Source organism: Passer montanus, unplaced genomic scaffold, assembly GCF_014805655.1.
Source record: "Passer montanus isolate IOZ18808 unplaced genomic scaffold, ASM1480565v1 scaffold35, whole genome shotgun sequence".
Taxonomy (NCBI): Eukaryota; Metazoa; Chordata; class Aves; order Passeriformes; family Passeridae; genus Passer; species Passer montanus.
In genome coordinates, this window is record NW_024368263.1 from 2,894,732 (window position 1) to 2,915,471 (window position 20,740).

At 46.4% G+C, this 20,740-nt stretch overlaps 3 protein-coding genes across 4 annotated transcripts; 1 reads left to right on the forward strand and 2 right to left on the reverse strand.

Moving 5' to 3' along the window:
- Positions 1-97: 97 nt before the first annotated feature.
- On the forward strand, positions 98-4,912 carry NT5C (5', 3'-nucleotidase, cytosolic). Its single transcript, XM_039716325.1, has 5 exons — positions 98-341; positions 3,368-3,468; positions 3,553-3,613; positions 4,364-4,478; positions 4,560-4,912. The coding sequence occupies exons 1-5, from the start codon at positions 159-161 to the stop codon at positions 4,700-4,702; spliced, it is 603 nt and encodes a 200-aa protein (XP_039572259.1). The 5' UTR covers positions 98-158; the 3' UTR covers positions 4,703-4,912.
- A 272-nt stretch (positions 4,913-5,184) lies between these two features.
- Positions 5,185-7,495, reverse strand: ARMC7 (armadillo repeat containing 7). Its single transcript, XM_039716323.1, has 3 exons — positions 7,252-7,495; positions 7,020-7,163; positions 5,185-6,200 (listed from the first exon to the last, which is right to left on the reverse strand). The coding sequence occupies exons 1-3, from the start codon at positions 7,469-7,471 to the stop codon at positions 5,863-5,865; spliced, it is 702 nt and encodes a 233-aa protein (XP_039572257.1). The 5' UTR covers positions 7,472-7,495; the 3' UTR covers positions 5,185-5,862.
- Positions 7,496-10,573: 3,078 nt separating this feature from the next.
- On the reverse strand, positions 10,574-20,562 carry SLC16A5 (solute carrier family 16 member 5). 2 transcript variants are annotated; one of them, XM_039715849.1, is made up of 5 exons: positions 20,485-20,562; positions 19,356-19,602; positions 16,078-16,221; positions 14,256-15,122; positions 10,574-12,668 (listed from the first exon to the last, which is right to left on the reverse strand). In XM_039715849.1, the coding sequence occupies exons 2-5, from the start codon at positions 19,573-19,575 to the stop codon at positions 12,427-12,429; spliced, it is 1,473 nt and encodes a 490-aa protein (XP_039571783.1). In that variant the 5' UTR covers positions 19,576-19,602; positions 20,485-20,562; the 3' UTR covers positions 10,574-12,426. The 2 variants fall into 2 exon arrangements, with proteins under 2 accessions (XP_039571783.1, XP_039571782.1); XM_039715848.1 differs by lacking the exon at positions 20,485-20,562 and having other exon boundaries at positions 19,356-19,770.
- Positions 20,563-20,740: the final 178 nt, after the last annotated feature.

Consider the following 20,740-nt stretch of genomic DNA (forward strand, 5'->3'; position numbering starts at 1 on the left):
GCATGGGCACTGTTCCTGGAGCGCAGCCTGGTCCCACGCGGGGCGCTCTGCTCCGCCCCTCATGAATATTAATGTGGATAATATGCATATGCATGAGCGCTCCGGCCGTGCCGGAGCCGCGCTGTGCTGCCCGCCGGGCTCGGAGCTCTGCGCTCGGCATGGGCAGCGCGGCCGCGCCGCTGCGGGTGCTGCTGGACATGGACGGGGTCCTGGCCGACTTCGAGGGCGCGGTGCTGCGGGAATTCCGCGCCCGCTTCCCGGCGGAGCCGCGCGTGGAGCTGGCGGAGCGCCGGGGCTTCTCGGTGCGGGAGCAGTACCGCAGCCTGCGGGAGGAGCTGGCGGTGAGTGCGCCCGCGGGGCCAGCGCAGCCTCCCCACCCCGCTGCAAACCTCCCCGCTGTGCAAAGCTCAGCGTGAGACCGGGATTTTCGTTTTAAAAAACCCTTAAATTTCCTGCCTTTTTTTTTTTTTTTTTTTCATGTATACCTAGGTGGGATTCATTTAAGGGATATTCAAAAAATAAGTCATGTTTGTTTATGTAAGATAATAACCGAATTCATGCCTGCTCTCTCTATATTTGCAGGTTCCTAGTTCCAGGAACTTGTGACCACCCGTAGTCATCGATCAGAACTCGGGCAGTTTGGAGCCTGTGGAAATGCTGACTGGATTCATGCTCCTGTACTTCTCTATAGGGCAGGAGGGAAATGAAATTGTCATTTCTTAGCAGTAAAAAACAAGCTCGGTACATGTTCTTAAAATGAGCAATAAGCTTCTAGGGAAAGTGTTCAGCACAGCTTGGATCAACATCTGTTCCATTTCCTTACAGAGTCCTTGACTGCCCTGTGGTGACCAGAAGGAAGGGTGAAGTCTGGATTTACTGTATTTCTAATTTTGTCTTGCAGACCTCTCTGTTACTCATTCAGCCATTAGCAAACATTAAAAATGGCAGCAGTTTGCATGGATGGAGGGTGTTCCAACAGCTTTCTCCTGCTGTTCCTGATCTCTTACCTGCCATGCACTCGGCTTGTCAGGGCATGCAGAAGGAATATGGATACAATCATTCTGTACAAACTCAGACAGAACATATATAGTTCTTGTCCTGCTGTGGAGCTGTGTGAGCACATGCAGAGTGCGCAGGGAGCTTTCAGTAAGTTATTGTTCTGCTGCAAAACAAGAACAACATGAGTGGGTAAGGAAGAAGATGGTTCAGTGAATGGTTTGATGGCAGAATTCCCCCACACACATCTGTCTGTAAAGGGCTGCCTATCCTGGAAGAAGTCACTGATTATCAGTACACAAATTAAGGCTGCATGAAACACAAAATTAGAAATACTGTGAATCCAGACTCACCCTTCCTTCTGGTCACCATAGGACAGTTGAGTTCCTTACAGGGCTCTGTAAGGAAACTGCTGACCCAGGCTGTGCTCTCTTTTCCTGAGAAGTTAATTGCTCATTTTAAGATCCTGTACTGGGCCTGGGAGGTTTTACTGCTAAGAAATGACAGTTCACATTCATTTCACTCCTGTTCCATAGTGAGGTAAAACCTCCTGCCTCAGAGTAAGGGGCAGGAGTGCTGGATCCAGTCAGCATTTCCACTGCTGGAGTTCAGATCAATGATTATTGATGGCCAAAAGTTCCTGGAAGCAGAAACCTGTAAATATAGTCAGTAGACTTAAATTTGGCTATTACATTGCGTAAACAAGAATGATTTTTTGTTTAAATGAATATTCCTTAAACTAATCCCATGGAAAAAAAAAAAAAAAAAGGAAAAAGTTGCAGGTAAGTCAAGGGATCGTGACTTTCTTTTTTTTTTTATTTTTTGGAAGATCTACAATCTGATCTATGAGAAAATTACCCTTTGTTCTATTTCTGGAATCCTCATTCCCTAATTTGGTTCATGCTCATCCTGTTCCCCCCCAGACTTTGGGTGTGGCAATGAAATAACCAGATAACTGGTTTGGATCCCAGCACACCAGCCCTGGCAGAAAGCTCTTATCTTGCTGTTCTAGCATGACTTCCTAAGGAAATAAGCTTTATGGAGCTGTGATGTGTGTCTGTCTCCTTCAGAAATCTCTGGAGCTTTGGGCTGCTTTAGGTATCTTTGGCAGAACAATAAAGTTATAGTTTTAAAGATCTGAGGCTCCATTGGGTTTTACATAAATTCCATCCATTAGTTTAAAAACAGAGTCCTTGTTTGTTCTGCTGTGGCTCTGTAGAGTGTCTGTGGGACAGGAGAATCCCTGTGGAAAGTCTCTCCTTGGCTCTAGCTGCAGGGAAAGCTTTGGCAGGAGCCAGCAGCCACACAGGGCACTTTGTGTGTCCATGCAGGGATCAGCTGGACAGCAGGGGGGTTAGCTGGACACCAGGGAATCAGCTGGACACCAGGGGGTCAGCTGGACACCAGGGGGGTCAGCTGGACACCAGGGGGCTCAGCTGGACACCAGGGATCAGCTGGACACCAGGCTCTTTGTGGCAGGTGTCAGCTGTGTCTGTCCATGAACTGGAGGGTGTGAGATATTCTGGTGGTAGGGCCTGGGAAGTGCTGTGGTGATGATTTATGCATCACCTCTTCCTGAGTGGTGTTCATGCTTAGTTGGTGCCCCTTGAAACTTGAGCCATTGCTTTGGTTCTGTTTCTGTTTTCATTGCAAGTTGATCATTAATTTCACACTGTAAATCCATTTTATTTGGAAGGGCTTCTAATCTATTTTATTTTGTTGAAGATTTTTTCACTGCACTTGCCTAGCTGCCCTCCTGTGTGTGTGGCCATTTTGTTGGTGGGGATTTATCTCTGTGTTTCCTGGCCCCAGACAGTTTCAAGAAAAGGATTCAACATCCCCACCAGTGGTAAAATTTTTTTGAATTATTTTGAAGTCCTGCAAATGGGAAAGCATAGGGACAGATGCAGTCCCTCCAGTTCTGTATCCAAATTGTTATCTCACTAACAGAAGTTAAAAGGAAACGTTCAGCATTTGTGGCATGAACATGAGGAAAGAAAACGGTTTTACTTTCTTTTTCTAGTCAGTTTTTTATGAGAGGAAATGGCTTCTGGTTCCAAGAGTCATCAAATCAAATTTCTTTCTCCAACAAAGTCAGACTTTTTTGTGATGTGGTGGAAACTTGCCAGTTTCTGGTGTCTTGCTGAAGGATGAAAGAGCTTTCAGACACAAGCCCTAAGTCTGTAATTCAATCTCCTTGGGAAGAGCTCCAGGGAATTGTTGCTGGGATCAGGGAGGCTTTGCATGGAAACAGAGATCCGGGCAGATCTGATTGCCATGTCTGAACCTAGACAGGCTGCTTAACCTCTTCTGATCTGTGTGTGAAATCAGGCAGTGCTTCCAGCTGCTCATCGTCCTCTTTCTCCTGCAGGCCAAGGTAGCCAGTGTCTATGAGTCCCCTGGCTTCTTCCTAGGCTTGGATCCAATTCCAGGAGCCCTGGAAGCTGCGCAGGAGATGCTCCACATGCAGGAGTAAGGGCACTTTGCACCCTGCAGCCCTTTTCCAGGATCTAACACACTTTCCCCTGACTGCTAACAAAGGCTGTTTCTTTCCAGTACTGAAGTCTTCATTTGCACGAGCCCTCTCCGGAAATACGAGCACTGCGTCGTGGAGAAGGTGGGAGAGAATAGGTTTTATTGGGTTTGATGCTGCTTTTGCAAGGCCTTGCTGTTTCATGCTACCCAAGCTGGAGCAACTCCTTTCTAGAGACAGTAGCTGCTCCAGCTGCCAGGCTTCCCCCAGTCTCTCTCTGGGGGATAGGTTCTCACACACAGAGCAGTAACTCGGAATCTCCAAGTGCCACATTGCCAGAATTGCTGTGGAGCATGTGAGCCCTGGGCTCTTGGAGCTGGGCTGGGAGCAGCTGTGTCAGCAGGTGACAACAAAGGAGCTGTTGTAGTGTGACCCACAGGGATGGGATATTCCCAGGGGATTCAACTCCTGAGAACCACCAAACAACAAAACCTACTTCAGTCTAAATCTGGAGCCTGAGATGTCCCAGAAGAGGTCAGTGCTGTGTTGAGGAGCTTGTAGTGTTGGAATAAGTCCTTTGTGCCTGTGGTACAAGAATGGAAGGGGGGACTTTGATCACTGGAATGACTTGGATGGGTTCAGCCCACGTGCTCTGGGCAAGCAGCCAGTGCTGCTCACAAACTCAACAGTTGGGCACAGCCAGGGCAGTGCTGAGTGGAGGCTGTGACACAAACAGGTTTAATCAGCATCCTGGGCCGCAGCCAGCCTCCATGTGGGGATTCCTAGACACAGATAAGGTTTACAGGGGGAAGAAATTGCTCTGTTAGGGCTGGTCTGACAGGAGCGATGTGCAAACTGAGAGCACAGAGGGATTTTCTCCTGTTGTCTCTGCAGTACAAGTGGGTAGAGAAACACTTGGGACCCGAGTTTGTGGAGCGGATTATTCTGACCCGAGACAAGACCCTGGTGGCTGCTGACCTGCTGTTTGATGACAAGGACACCATCCAAGGTTTGAACAGCACTTCCATGGTCAGCTGCCGGCTGGGGAGCCACCCCGCAGCTGATCCCAGCTTTCCCCCCTTTCCTGCAGGCGCGGAGCCGAAGCCGAGCTGGGAGCACATCCTGTTCACCTGCTGCCACAACCGGCACGTCCAGCTGCCGGCCCCGCGCCGGCGCCTGCGCTCCTGGGCCGACGACTGGCAGGCCATCCTGGAAAGCAAGCGCAGGCACTAGGCCAGGAAGGGGATGCTGTGCCCTTCCCACCGCCAGGAAACAACCAGCCCACCCCCTGCCACTGCAGGGGTCACAGAAGGAAGGAGCTGCTCCTGTCAGACACAGTGCTCCGGGTTTCTGGAGGTTGCTCTGCACTGTTAATCTCTGTAGCGTTTTGGATGTTTGCTGTTGGAGAAGAGAAACTATAAACTACAAGCAGCTGTGGTTGGATTTTTGTGTGGTTAACGTCACTCCTGTTTGGTTTGTGCTGTGTGGGGGCAGAGGGGAGAGAAAAAGAGGAAGAAGGCTCTCAAGCGTGAGCAGATCCAGTGTGGGTGTCTGTCAGGAAACACTGGGCTCAACAGTAAAACCTTTTAAATTTTATGTATTTACCACCCTGATTATTGGGTTTTCTCTTGCCTCACGGCTGATAATGGAAAGAGACTAGGCTGACTTTGATTTCTTGGCCCATGTGCTTCTCACACAGAACTGATTACACAGCATTTGAGTTAAGTTAATGTTTTATTAACAGAAGCTTTTACAAGACAGCTGTTCTCATGAGCCAGACTACCATGAGCCCCCCTCCTTTTTTTTTTTTTAATAATTACTTCACCTTTCTCACCAGTGGTAATAAAAGACAAACTTGCCACTTATTCATTTATAGGGCAGTTACAGCCTGCCCTGTGTAGTGATTCCATAGCTGGCTGCCTGTGCCACGATTAGAGGATGGCATAACTAGTGCCACAGGGATGGAGACTGTGAACTGCCAGGGCAGGGAAACTCCTTTCTCTGCAGGAGGAATACATTTCTGTGACATTTCAGTGACTTGAGCTGACACTTAATGTCACTTGTCACCAACACTGGAGGGGAGAGGTATAGCACAACTAGCCAGGAACCGGACTGGATACAATTCTGCCCAATAACCCGAGCAGAACACCCCTCATTGCTGGGAAGGGTTGTTTGTGCAAGCTGGGTGCCAAGCTGCACTTGGCAAAGCACTTTCCAACGTGCAGCCATGACCTGCTTTATTTTAAATATTTGCAGGCTTAGCTGTGTGCTTGGCCCAGTTACTGCTGTTCCATCGTGTTTGTTGACTAAACAGCAGTGGTGGGACCAGCTCCAGTCTTTACTGCTGCTCTTGACCTGCTGAGCAGAAAGCGAGAGCAGCAGGAGGTTCCCGCTCAGTCCTTGGGCAGAGGGATGCCCACTGCCGTGTGCTTGCTGAGGTTCCTGGCCTCCTCCAGCTGCGGAGGGCTGCAGTAGTCCTGCAGGAAGATGGATGCCAGGTTGCTGAGGCGCGTGTTGGCCGAGAGCGAGAAGCGGAGCATGCACTCCACCACGGGCAGCGCCGTGGTCTGCGCGCGCGACCGCGGCGTCGTCAGGAACATCAGCGTGGTCACGGCCGACACCACGGTCTCCTCGTTGGAGCTGGACAGGCAGCTGATGATGGGCTCCACCCCGTTGGCCTCCAGGATGTACTCTTTGTTTGTTTTATCCAAGCACAGGTTGCAAAGACCACCTGGAACGGCAGGAGGAAAGTGTTGGAAACGCTCATCCCGTTTCTAACAATCACATCTTCTGCATGGATGGAAAATTCCTAACGATTCCCTAGGCCACGTGTTTTTGATTGTTTCCAATGATTTTCCACCAGCACACTCCTCCTGTGTGTCATTAGAGGGCACTGTTACTGCTGCACATAACTGCTTCCACAGCATGATTCCAGGAATGCCCACTCATCCCCAAGCCAGCAGTTTATTGCAGGTGCTATAGAAAGCCAGAGAATGGAGGTAACAGAGTTTGTAGCCAAGAAACAGAGAATATTTGAAACTTGAAACTTTGAGATGCAGCCACAAACCTTAAAAATCAAATCCATTTAGTATCACCTCACAGAACCACTCACAGCATCTGGCCCTTTAGCTTATGTTCAGACCATGAAATATCGTGGTAAGGCAGTTCCTTAAAAGATCTATTAAAATTGTCAAGTATTCCAGAAGATCAGTTGCCAATAGCAGAATGGTTACATGGATGTGGCACAATGTATCTGGCAAAATCTACGTATTAATGACTGCTTCTCTACAGGAGAGATTTCAGTAAAAAAATCAGATAGTGTTTAGGAAAACAACCCTCTAGATCCTTTCCAGATAGTGTCTTCATTAAGCTCTGTAGGAACATACGCCTGCCTCTGCCTTCTCTCCCATTCTGCACTAAAGCAGGCTTTATCAGCGTGAGTTTGTTTTTGGAGCCCGGTGTGCATTTGGGGCGGGTTAAGGGCCACACCGAGCGCAAGGCCGGTGTCCCCTGCCCGGGTGACAGCTGAGGGTGCCCGGGGCAGGATTACCCATGGCAAACTCCACGAGGCTCTCGTTGTCCTCGGTAAGCATGTCGAGGAACAGGTCCAGCACCTGCAGCTGCCGCAGATACTCGTAGTTGCTGGGATCGTAGGCGAAGTTGGCCAGGTTCGCCAGCACCTGCTCCTTGGCCTCTGCAAGGGAAAAGGGAAAAGGGAAAAGGTCGGGGCGGTGAGGAAACGCGCGACACGGAGAGGGCGAGCGAGCAGCGGCGTTTGTTACCTGTGCTGTCCGTCACCTGGAACTCGGTGACGAGCGCCTGCAGGTACTCCAGCCGACCCAGCTCCATGGGGGGACACCGCGCCGGGCTGCCCGTTCCCCCGGGCAGCGTGGGCTCAGGGGCCGGGAGCACCGAGCAAGGGAGACGAACCGGCCGCGGCCATCTTGTGGGCGGGAGAGGGCGGCGCCATCTCCCCTCAGGCGGAGCGGGAGCGGCCGCCATTTTGTGGGCGGGGGGCAGGTCTGCTCCTCAGGGGAGGTGGTGATCGCCCCGCGCCTCTCACTCTTTCTAAATACATTATGTATCATTATATATTTTATATATAAAAATAAATGAGCCTATGTCGAGATATTTGACTCATTACATGGCAGAGCTTTGCTGTTTAAACGCTTGGTTTTGCAAAGCAGCTAACCCTTCCCCACTGATTACTTACTTTAATAATTTTCACCTCTCTGTATGTTCTGCTGTTCCATCACAATGCTGTTCTCCTTGTGGTAGTGCTGCTCCTGGATCAGTTCCAGTTTAAATAACGGGATTGCAATTCATGAAGCTGAGGGAGAAAAGGTGAAAACAGGGCACAATACTTGCACAGTGAGGGAAATTATCTGGGAAAGAAAATGAAACAAAGCCAGGGAGTCAATTAAAAGAGCAGCAGGTGATTCCATCTTGGTTGTACAATGGTTTGGGCACAGAGCAGAGCAATTCCCTTGTCTTGAAGTAACATAGATCAGTGAAACCACCACAATATTACGTGCTGCAAGAGGGTTCAATTATGGTGCATGTTGTGTAAATATACAAGGTAAAGGTTAATAAAGATCATAAACTATGGGAGTGGACTCTGCAGAAATTTGTACTGCTTTTATTGAAGCAATTACATGCATGGCTGTTCTGTGGATAAGGCAAGGAACAGGCCGTGAGAATATGTTGTCTTTTGTGTTATCTCAGATACAATTGATTTTCATGTCAAGCAAATTAGTCATGGACTGATCCACATGGCACCGGTGACAAGAGTGGGCTGATGACCCACACAGCTGAGGGCACTGAAATAACCTGCCCATGACTACATTAAATGGAAGGATGGGCAAAGAAGCTTTACTGAATGCAGTAATGCTAAATATTTCAATGTTATAATGGTCTGGGAAGACACAAAACATGAAAGGGAAGATATTTATTTCTACCTGGTATAAAAGTTTAAGCCGGGATAAGTGCTAACAACTTCAGCTCTTAGCATGATTATCAACTGAAGTTATTATGTATTTATGTGTATGTCTAAATATATACATGTATTTTTATCTGCATATTTGAGTATATCTATCAGAAAATGATCAGCAAAGGTGCTACAAACTGTGTGAATATTAGAATGTTTTGCTGCTGTAGTAAGAAATCTTTGCTAATGTGTGCCTTTGTAAGTGGTAAGTGTTGTTATACTTTAAAACCTCATCTGTCATGAAATCGAAGGTGAATGAGTAATGTGGGAAAGCAGGAACAGAGAAAGCAAACACAGGGAGCTAGTCCAGACAAACAGAGCGCTGCTGGGATTGACTAAGAGGGGGAAGCTGTGTTTAAAAAGGAAAAATGTGATTACTTCTGTTTGCAAGAACTGCATTTACCCACCCCATATTGGCTGTATAGTTTAATGGTCTGAGTGCTCCAAGCGCTTGCTGTTTGCCAGAGCAATTCCCAGAGCAGGGGCTGGTCTAGCCAGGGTAGTCACAGCTCCAGGGACTATTCTGGTGACTTCCATAGCACACTGAAGCCAGAATTCAGGAAATGTTAATTTCTAGTAGTTGTTTCTTTTCTTATAGCTACTAGCAATGTCTGCAAACAGCAAGCCAGGCTCTTAAATTAAGTGATTTTACACTTCAGAGGTATCGTAGAGTGTGTAAGATTGCTGCAACCTTTATTTGGTGTTTATTGCTATTAAATAGAAATAATTAATATTAAACTTTCCCAGGTATTACCCTGGCAGAGAATCTTAGGCTTTTAAGGATCATGATCTTGCAATACTTCAGTGTGAATTTCTCAGTGTGAATGTTTCATTTCAGTGAGGAAAGGTGCTTCTAGCCAAAATGCTTATCTTGCAATGGTCAGAATATCTTCAATGATAAAGGGGGTAGGGGAGGGGCAAGAGGGGACAGGGTGAGCAGGGAACATTTAATTCTGGTCAACTTTTGTGGCTCTGCTATTTCTCAGATATTTGTAACCTGGCTGAGTTATTAGTGTTCATCCCAAATTAAAGCCAGGGCTGTTTTACTATTTGCAGGTGTTAAAGAAACACCTTCAGTTGTTTCTGCTTCAGTGAGGGTGTGGTTGCCTTGTGTGAAGGGCTGACCTTAAACTAATGGGGCAACTTTTATCACTTTCCTTTCCTTCTGGTCCCCAAGATTCCTAAGGGCTGAGTGTTGCTGCACCTGTAGGATCCCTCTGAGAGGGAATATTTATTGTTCTGTGGCATGCTCAGGTTTCTCCTGTATCCTTTGCCAAGCTCCTGCTCAAGGCAGCTTGGAGTTCAGGCTGGAAACGCACATGGGAGAGGAGACTCATGGAAAGGAGAGGAGGGGGGTTGTTTTCTCTGTTATGGGAACTAAGACATCGTATTTACCTGTGGAAACACAGCATAAAATGTTGCTTCTTGTCTGCTGAGGATTTGCTTCAAACCTGTGGGTTGTGGATTACTTTTAAAGGGTCTGTGGAAAGTAACCAGGGGAGACAACCCTGTTTTCAGGCTTGAGTTCTATTAGAAAGGTTTCAGTCAGCAACCTGAGAAATGGTAAAATAACAGGTTTGTGAATTTGTTGTTTTTCTTCCCAGAAACCTCTCTCTGCACCTGGGGTCCCAGTGACGCCAGTGATAAGTCTGGGAGGATCAAAAAGCACTTCTGAAAACACTGCACTCGCCTTCCATCCTAAATTATCTTGCACAATCAAGAAATGATCAAAACAGGTATCTTTGCCTTGGTGTAGGAGGAGCTGATCTCTGTGTCATTTTCAGTTAGTGAAGAATTTTTGGTTTTGCCCTGTACATTTCCTTTTGTACGAAGCAGCCAAGACAAAAGCATTACAGGTGGATCAATTGGCTCCATGCAGGAGGTGCCTTCCATTGCTCCTTCACCTAACCTTTGTTTCCTGTGAGAAATTTTGGGGGATTGTAGCTCACACCATATCTTGCCTGTTTTGCCCAGGACATTTGTAGCAGTGGGAGGATCTGGGGCCATGTAACCTCATATTTCTGTAAGAAAACAGAGAGGGATTGTAGAAAGGTGAACAGAATTTAAAATTTAAGAATTACACACAAAGAAAATGGCAACCTGTTCAGCTGCTTAACTGTTTATTTGCAATAGCTAGAAGAAATTTGGGAGTTAATCCCTTTTTATTGCTTTTTTTGTGAGAAAGCCTCTTCATTTCCTAGGAATGTACAGAAGTCTCTTTTGGTAAGCTGAGAAGCACCAGTCCCTGTTTACTTCATAGTTATGGGCCATGTAAGCATTACATAACAAACACATGTGATGAGAGATCAGATATGTATATCTGCCCCTAACCATCTTATTTAAGCATAGGTTTGATCAGGAAATGCAAATCCTCCTGGGTCTGTAATCCCAGGACAGTACTGGAGAAGATGCCGAGCTGTGGGAGCAGGAGCCCTTCTGAAGGGCTGATGCCCCTTCTGTGTAAAAGCCACCTGTGAAGCCATTGTAGTCTCTGAAGACCTTGGAGTCAGTTTTCTAGTGGTTTCATCCAGAGTGGGTTTTTTTAAGCTGGTTTGTTTGTTTTGCCTGGGGAGCTCTGATGAAAGCTGTGGGTTTGTCACTAGGAATGTGATAGGGCAGTTCTCCAGATAAGCACTGCAGCAGAGTTTGATACAACAGTTCTTAGACAGGCACTGCAGTTCCATTGAAAGCTGTTACTTCTTCCATTTCACTCCCATTTTGTGCTTCCATCTTTTTGCTTGTTCTGGTGTGTTGGGTTATCTTTATCCACATGCTTCATGAGCTGTTATCTGCATCTGTCAGATCAGGGATGACACAGAATATGAACAGTTTGCATCTTGAGCTGATGCTGAGGCTGCTGCAGCCATTGTCTGAGCAGTGACAAGCCTAAATCCCGGGAATGTGGCAGAGAAAGCCACTTACAGTCGAGGCTGTATGGACAGAAAGTCAGCAACAATGGCTTTTCTCTGCATGCTTTCCCCACAGATTTCTTTTTAAGTTCTGCTTGTGCTTATAAGAAATATAAGTTATATTTCTACAAAGTTCTCTATAATGAGAATGCTGGTGTAATTAGGCTCAAGAGTCTAAGACTAAAGAGCTGAACTGATCTCCACGAAGAGGAACTGCAGTTGCTTTGTATTTTGCCCTATAAAAGGATACATATCCTTTTTCTTAGGTCTGATATCACCCTCTCTGCCCCAAATGGTTCCAGTTAATGATGAAGTGTGTTTACATGAGCCATGAATCCTCTTTTATGATATATTAAAGTATACAAAGCAGGCACTCCAAGGCATGGTGGGTTGTTTTTTTGGGGTTTTTTGAGGCTCTGGAGTTGAATTTTGAGGCTTTGAAACTGTCCTGTGTATGCTTCATAGGAGAAAGCAGTTGATCTTACTAGAGATTTGTCTGAGTTCTACAACCCACACAGCTGCTTTTGTATAATATTTAGAGATGTGGAAAATAATAACACACTTCCTGTGGAAAGTGTTTGACTTGCTACCCCCAACATGCGAAGCAAATAGGAAGCCTGTGCACCAAAATTGTATATTCAGATGAGGCAACAATATTTCTTTGTGAAGAACTACCCATTAATACGTGTTATGCAGCACTTCCAACTGGAATGTGCTTGTGAAATTCCAGTGACTTCTTAAAGGTTGTGACTTAACCCAATTGAGCTATCCCAGCTTTTGTCTCCTGGTGCTGGTCCCATGGCTGTTACCCCATAGTTTGATTTAGGAGAGCTCAGATCTCTTTGTGCTTCGTGTCCTTGGCTGGTGCTGGGTTCTGGGCTGGGCCCGTGGTGTGGATCGCTGTCTTGGAGTCTGACAAGGCCCTGTGGAGTGCAAGTGCAAAAAGAAGATGACAGTAGTGGAAAGCAGACTGGTTTTTTTCTGATCTGCCGTCAGTGTTGGGCCATGTGTTGCTTTGTACAGACCACGTCAAGGTGTTGCACTTTCCCCCATCTTTATTTTCATATGCTCGTGATGTACTGAACTGCTGGAGGGGATTGACTTACAGCCTTTGGTTCTGTTGACATTTCACTGTATTGATGTGTGGAGGGATTGTCCAAATGTGCTTTGGAAGCCTCTCTCAATTTGTTTTTTTTTTCCAGAGCACAGAAGCTGAGCCCTATAAATAATGCAGCAGATATCAGGAAGAAGCTGGAGTTGTAGAAGATGTAGCGGAAATCACTGGTTATGTCTACCAGGAGACCTGAAATAGAAGTCATAGCTTAGCCAAAGAGAAGAGGCACACTAAAGTCATTCATTTACATGAACATTAAACCTGAATCATTCAGCAAACTGCCATATGCAAAAGACAAGCATTCTCTGATGAGTTCTCTCCTCTTCTCTGAATTCTAGTGATTGTTTAGTTTTTTATTTGTAGTCACAAGTCAGGTGATACTTCTGTAGAAAGAATTTCTCAATACACACAGAAATCAGGAAAGAAAGGAAATTGGAATTTTTTCCCCAACCTGCTGTTTTATTTCATTTGCTCAGCAGAGGACCCTTGTGCCACTGCCACTTAGAGGCTTTTGAAATGAGTGACCATATTACATCCTAGGGCAGAAAATAGAACAACTAGATAGAGAAATAGCTCAGAAATTTACATAGTAAGGTCTCCAAACTGAACATTTGTCTCTAATCCTGTTTAATGAAGGATAAGGAAATTCACAGCACAGTAAGATTATGACTAACATTAAGTGACCTCAATATAAACCATTTAGAAATGTGAGATATCAAGGGAGTAATTTAACACAAATATTAGAGATGGAAAAGTGATACTTAGGCCAAATATATGATGTTTTCCATAGGCTGCTTATCAATGTGGAAATACTGGAATAATGTTTATTTACTTGTATTTTTCAGTCAAGATTGGTGATGTTTCTTTCCATGGTGTACTTTTTTGTAGCAGATTTTAGGACTACAAACAGAAATGGAGATGCTTTTCTGTGCTTTTTTTTTGGCCAATTGCTGCTCCTGTTAGAGATCACCAAGAAGGGACCTTTTTTCTCTTTGAGAAAAGTGACTGACATGCTAATGCCAGGGAGTACCATGAAATACACTGCATGTTACCACCACATTATTGAACCAGACATAATTTTCCTGCTGAGTAGCCACAATTCATTGTCTGGAGAAGAGAACTAAAGTCTGAACTGAGGCTGACATGCTCTGGTTGATATTTGTTGGTCTTTTGAATTTACTGCAGGAGCAGGTGTGTCTTGGACAGGTCACTTAGTGGCATTTAGAGTGAACTGTGAATAATTTATTGGACTGAGAGTCATAACTAGCTCCTTTCTTGTCTCCAGAGAAAAATTAATATGCTCCAGAACTTGGAAAGAAGACTGAACAGAAGCTTTTACTATGGGGCTTTTGAATAATGTAGGACTGGTAATAATTGTGAACACAAATAATTCATTTAATGGGATGTTCACAATTTCTTGAGACTTCTTGGATAAAACAATGCAAACTGGTAAAAAGATGAAAAAGTTCATAGTTATTCCTGTTGGCTTCTTGCCACTGGAAAAAAGCTGTCATGCTCCCATATGTACCAGATCACATACCAAGTGAGTAATTTTTTCAGTGTGATCTTGATGCAGCTGTAGAAATTACTTTCCAGCTGTCAAAAGAGGCTGACAATTCTTTTCCAACCCTACCTTTTATACTGCTCCCTTTGCATAACTCACCTACACCATGGGTCTGGAAACTCCCTAATTCCTCTTCTTGATGCCCCCAAACACTTGTCACCAGTTTCCAAGCCACCACCTTTCCCCTAGCCAGGTTTCATGGCCCCTCTCACCTGTGAGCGGGGGCCCGATGAGGAGGGTGATGCTCTCTAGGATGGTGAAGAGCCCTAGAGCACTGGAGAACCTGTCCATCTCTACCACATCCATCAGCACCTGGAAGAGGAGCGCCCCGACGCCGCTCATGGCTACACTGAGGATGACGCAGTAGAGGATGAGCACACTGAACTCTGCTGAAATGACACAGATGAAGTTGCTGAGCCCGCAGAGGAGCGTGGCCAGGCTGAACAGGTAGATGCGTCTTCCTGTGAAGACTCTGTGTCCTGAGAGCAGCCCTGTGAGAGGGCGGATGAAGATGTTGATTAAGCCAATAATGGAGATGAGGAGGGCTGCCTTGTGTTTCTCCACCCCGTTGTGGGTGGCATAAGGCACAAGGTAGACATGGGGTAAGGCAAACCCCATCATCATCCAGGTTATTCCAATAGTGTAAATCTGGTAACCTTTGTTTTGACAGAAGATGTCAAAAGCCAGGTACTTCTGCAGCACCTGGAAGCATTTTGTCCTTTGGGTGTGCTGCTGGAGTGTGGGGTGGTGAGGAGATGCTCCATTGGACAGCTGTGCCTCTTCTGCTCTGCTCCCTGGCTCCTCTTCGGGCTTGGCAGACTGTGGGAGTGACCCTGATGCCAGCTGAACGGGTCTCATGATGGCTCCACAGACACAGCAGTTCAGTAGTATTCCTCCAAAGATGAGGAAGGTGTTTCTCCAGCCCATCTCATCCAGCAAGTACTGAGACAGCAGCGGCCACAGCGTGAAGCCGAGGGAGACGCCGGTGGAGGCCACGGCGTTGGCCAGTGTTCGCCACCGCACAAAGTAGTAGCCCAGCACAGTCACTCCTGCCTGGAAGCTGAAACATGATCCCAGACCTAAAGATGAGAATAAATGATCCTTCTTTTTTGTCTTAAAAGGTGAAAAGAGCCCAAATTCAGGGTGTACCCCACAGATGATTTCATCTACTGTTGAAGCATTTTCTGACCTACCAGGCCACACAGCCCCCAGGGATTGATTAATACTCAGAAACCCCACACCAGGGATGAAGAAGGATGTTATGTGTAAATTAAACTATTTGTGTTCTTGGGTATAGTAAATATACTGGTTTAAACTGATGTTTTTCTGGGACACACTGCAACTCCTAAAGCAGCTATGGAATTGTTCGTTAAAAGCTTGGATTTTATACCACATGCAATGAGCAGTGCTGCTTTCCTGAAGCTTTTATCAGGGCTCATGGAGCTGCTTGTTTTTCTTCTATGCAGTGGCCACTGCTTAACTTGCAAGATCCAGCAGGAATGGTTTCAGAGTGTTATTAAAAACCAAGAGTTGAACGTCAGTTACATAAGAGAAATATTTGGGAGGAAAAGTTCCCATCTGTTACTTCTGTTCAAAACCAACAAGGTCTTTTGTTAGAAAAAAGATGTCTCCATTCTCCCCCAGTTTGGGAGTGGTGAAATACAAGCTCAGGGAACCTGAGAAGATTATCCCAACACATTATGTTCCAAGCTGGAAAAACAACAAAACCCCTCCCTTCTTTAAAGACAAAAGGCTGAGAAGCTACTAAAAAGAACAGACATTCTTTTTCTCCATTTTATCCTCTGGAGACCTGTAGCTTTTTCCAGAGAGAAGCACTTCCCAGCAAGCTTGAGTGGGTGAGGTGTGTGCTAAAGGGGTGTGAAGGCCAAGTCTAGTGGCTGTAGGATTTCTGCTGTGCTGGGAGGCTGTTGAGTTCTCCTATTTCACAGAGGAGTGGAAAAATGTGACCACTTAGTCGGGGCTCTCCCATTTCCCATCTCCAGCAGCTGAGTTTCCCTGCTCTCTGGTACGTACCAGTGATGAGGCCAGCAGTGAGGTACAGCTGGCTGATGGACTTGCAGAAGGAGCTGGACACCATTCCCAGCCCGCTGAGCAGCCCACCCAGCATCACCACAAACCTGCAGCCAAACCGCTTCACCAGGAGGCTGCAGAGGGGCCCTGGGAGCAGAGAAGGAAAAGGGAAGCAGTTAGGGAGGAAGGAAGTATTTTGTACCTGCTGCATTGCTGCAGTTATCAAATGATGTAGTCTAGAGACCCTGAAGGCTTTCCTGGCAGCTTAATGTAGTGGGGGAGACAGGAAGAGAAAATATATTCTGTGATCCTCCCAAGTGCTTGGCCAGCTTGTTGGCTGAGGTGAAGTCTGTGATCTGCTGGGATTTCGACCATCAAGTAGGATGTGAGGGATTTGCATTAAAACCCTTGGAAATGGACTTCTGGTGAATTCCATGAGATTATGATAAATTACTTGCTTGTTAATGACATTTAACATTCTTCATTTTGAGGCAGGGAAAGATTAGTTCACACCTGCAGCCCACCAGTGGGAAGATGCTTCTCTCTGCATGCTCTGGGAGAAGAAGATCTGAAGGTAGAGTTCCTTTTCCTGTTCCCTCGAGGATCCTCAAGGTTTTTCAGGTTTTATTAACTTTTTTTTTCCTAATTCTGAACACTTAAGGTTATGGAAGCAAATGCAAAATGACTGTAAGCTGCAGAACTGGGAGTCAGTCAGTGTAGGGAATATAACCTGTGGCATATTTGTGACCTAAATCAACATCTGGTTTGAAATAAAATCCACACAGTCAAGTGAACAGTGGAACATTATTAAAATTAGGAGTGCAGCTGTCTGTATTTTGATCTGCTTGGGAGATTTTCACCTCAGACTTTGCTGGCCTTTGAAAAAGTGTCCAGCAAATGTGACTGGATTATTTTTCCTCCTGCTGAAGACATTAATGGTTTAACTAGCCCAAGAAGGCTTAAGTTGAACACTATAAAATAATGTGATTTGCTCTAAAAACCATAAGGGTTTGTCATGATTAGTTCCTGGTTAGTTGCTGTCTGGGTTTCAAATGTTATTTCTCACTTGCCTGGGGCTCTTGTGCTTTCTTTTGCAAGAATAACATCAACAAAAGTGCTGCATTTGTATGAGTTAGTGCAGAGTGCTCCGTGTGCATGGATATCTAGGAGCAGGAGCCTGTAATGGCCTGAAATCCCCTTTTGGACACAGGTGTAGCACCCTAGGTCTCTCAAATTATCTTATAACAAAATAATCATTAATGGCTTTTACCTAGGAACGTAGCACCGCTAATGGGATATGTTTGGCTGAGTTATGAGCTGTTGTTTGCCCTGTGCCCTTCCCCATTTCCTTCCATAGCTCTCCTGCATGGAACCTTCTCCCAGTACTGGCTGCTCTGAGAACAGGCTGATCTGCCTGTTTCCCTTCCTCTTCCAATTTTTGCAACAAATATTTTTTTTCCCCTTCAATTCCTCTGAATTAAAAAGAATAAAGGTGAAGAAAAGAGAGTGGCACCTTTAAGAGATACTGGTGACAGCAGCATGCAATTTTGGGAAAGATTTAAGTGCTGAAATGTAACAGGAGAACCTGAATCAAGTAAAGCCTGGCCCCCTCCAAAGGAGGTCAGAAGTTGCAGCAAAAGCCATATGAGCTTGGCCTGAGGGAAGCTTTGATCTGTGTTTATTTTGGTTTTTTTTTCCTTCTGGTTTATGTTACTGCTGCCTTCTGCTACTCAGGGAAAGAGTAAGCCCTCCTGTGCTCTAACACCCTGCAACAGGAGACATAACTGGCAAGCAAAGTACAACTGTCTGGCTGTGCCCTCACAAATTCTATTGTGAATATCAACACGAGGCTATTCTTTCCTTATCTAATTTATAACTTTTGGATCTATGTATTGGCTGTCTTTGCATTACCTTTTACAGTGGTTCTAGCCTCCTACACAACAATTACTTCATTAAAAATGTCAGGATAATTGACATTCTTGTGGATACTGCCAGAGCTGTCCTTCCTGGACATGCTGGGACCAAGCTGCTTCTGAGACCATTTCCCAGAGCCAGCAGGTCCCAGTTGGGTTGTTCCCACTAATCACAGAAGGATCACAGGGGCTGGAAAGCAGGATGGGGAATGCCCATTAGCTTCCAAATTCCAAGCCCTGAGGATACTGCTTTATTTCTGCTGGCTCTCAGTGGAGATTCCTCCCTTTGTCCCTTCCCTCGACATCTCTTTCTGTCTGCATCTTGGACCCAGCTGTTTCTGCTAAAGTACAAACTCTCAATTCCATGTGGGCAGCTGCCAGCCGTATCCTGCAGGGTACAGACTGAACCTGCCACAGCCTTCACATCAGCGTGACTCAGGGCTCTGGGGTTGTTTCTTTGCTTTATAATGTACTGTCAACTTTCACCAGCATTGGAAGGGAGCAGGAGTGAACTCAGGGATAAGCTTAGATACATGGACAGCACTGGGAATTTTCCTTCTGTTGCCTGGTAGGGTTTGGGTTGTCAGTTTATCAAATAAGCACAGGATTTGTATGGGTCACAAAGCACAGACCACTCATTGGCAAGTCCTTGAGCTGCTGGGGATTTGGTTTTCTCTCTGCAGAAAGAGAATCCACACATCTGTGTGTGGAATGTGGGACCACTGCCCTGTGCTGTTCCCATATATTTTTGAGGGGAAAACCAGTGGTTCACTCCACCATCCACAATGCTCCTTCCAGCCCTGCAGCCACGGGGTGCTGTCTGACCCACATTCTGCACTGATCCAGCCCTGCTCACATCCACCCTGATGCCTGTGTATGTGTGCACTCCATGCCACCTCCCGAGGAGCTGCTTTTGAGGCTTTGCCTCAGCTGGCAGCACCAAGGAGCTCAGCTTTTGGCATCTCTTCAGCCACCAAGAACAGAGCTGTCATGTGGCACTTGGAAGGAGATGTGCTCTCATGGTGGACGAGATGAACCAAGAAAGCCGAGCTCCAGCACTATGTGCTGGCTTATTCAAAGAGCTTCTGTGAGAAATAACTATGTTCTTGCTGATCTGGAAAATCTGAGCTGAGAAAGGGATTTGCCTTCTTTGACCAAGGGTCTTGGCTGACTCTGAGACAGCATGGAATCTGTGGACATTTAGCTTTGGACTGTGGGATCCAAGTGGCTTAGAAATGCTGTGTACTGCCAAACAGCCAGTCCCTTCCACCACTCGCCTTAAAGAAAGGCTGAAAGGATCCTCATTACCTCCCCCCACCAAGAGCACAAGGGCAGGAGGTGGAGGAGCCGTTCCCTGCCATCACTCACCCCCTCCGTGCAGCACGGCCACCATGATGGACGGGAACCACGATGTCTCGCTGTTGCTGGCCTGGAACTCGTGCTGGAGGTCCGTGAAGAAGACACTGATGCAGGAGGGGAAGCCCAGCGTCAGCCCCTGCAGCACCACTGCAGCCAGCAGGACCATCCATGCCCATCCCTGGTCCTGGTGCTTGGCAGGGCCGCGTCCTGCTGCTTCTCCTTGGGACATGATAGCTCCGTTCTCCTCTCAGCCAGTCTGCTGGGGAAGGGAGTGCAGCTACCATGCAACCCTCAGCCCAGCAAACAGGCCTTCAGGGAAGAGCTGATGGTGTTCCTGAGGCTCAGAGCACCGGTGAGTCCCACACCTTTCCCAGATGACACTCTTGACTTCTTGCTCTGCATTTCTTCCAGCACCTCCCTTCCTTCTCACTACAGGATCCTGGCACCGGATTGTTTAAGAAACCACTGCCTTCTCCTTTTATATTTCACAAGACTGTGACCACAGCCAGGTAGAGGACAGGACCACACCTCCTCTGAGGTATGAATTGGCTTTACCTAGTTCCGCCCTTATTTTCCCTTTCACCTGCTTTCATCATATGGAGTCCCCTTGGTGGCAATTGCTAAGGTCACTCAGTTGCCATGCCGAGGAGGAAAAGCTGCAAATGCCAAGTAAAATAGAAACCTATAAGTGTTGTGTGTCACAGCAGAGCTCAGTGTGAAGCCTTCAGGAAAACTACACCTACATACAAAGTACTGGTGGTGAAAAACATTTAAAAAACCATTAATTAGTTAGAATTCAGTGATGGCAAATAGGCTTTTGCTTTACCTCTCTAGATTTAGAGCTTCTGAGAGATCAGTTTGGATTTCTCTGAGACTGACAGAAAGGTATAGCAATAGCATTCCGCATCCTCTCCACATGAATAAACATGCATAAAATAGTAATCTCTGGCAGCTGGATGAGCTCACAAAAAGTGCCCACAGGGTCACTGCACAGCGCAATATTTACTTAGCACTCAAATAGTGGTTTTTCCCCTAAAACAACAGCTGCACTGAGGTTTTGCCCGCAGCTTTAAAAATTAATAACAGTTTGATTTTGCTCACTAATTCAAATATGCCATGGTGGCAGAAAGTTTCGTACCTCAGGCTGAGAGCAGAATTTGTCAAGCGAAGGGCGGTGCCGCGTGGCTGCGGCTCATCCCCATGCTCAGCTCATGGCCCACGGTCAGACCCTTCTGCTTCTGCAGCAACCACAGGCTTTGATGGAGTCTTTTGCAATATTAACCTAGGCATGATTTCTGTAAACAGGGCTCTTATGCTGGCTGGCTCACAGCCAGAAAATGGAAAAAAAAAAAAGGCTGGGAGGAGAGGGGGCCCGTGGGAAGGGGCTCTGAGAT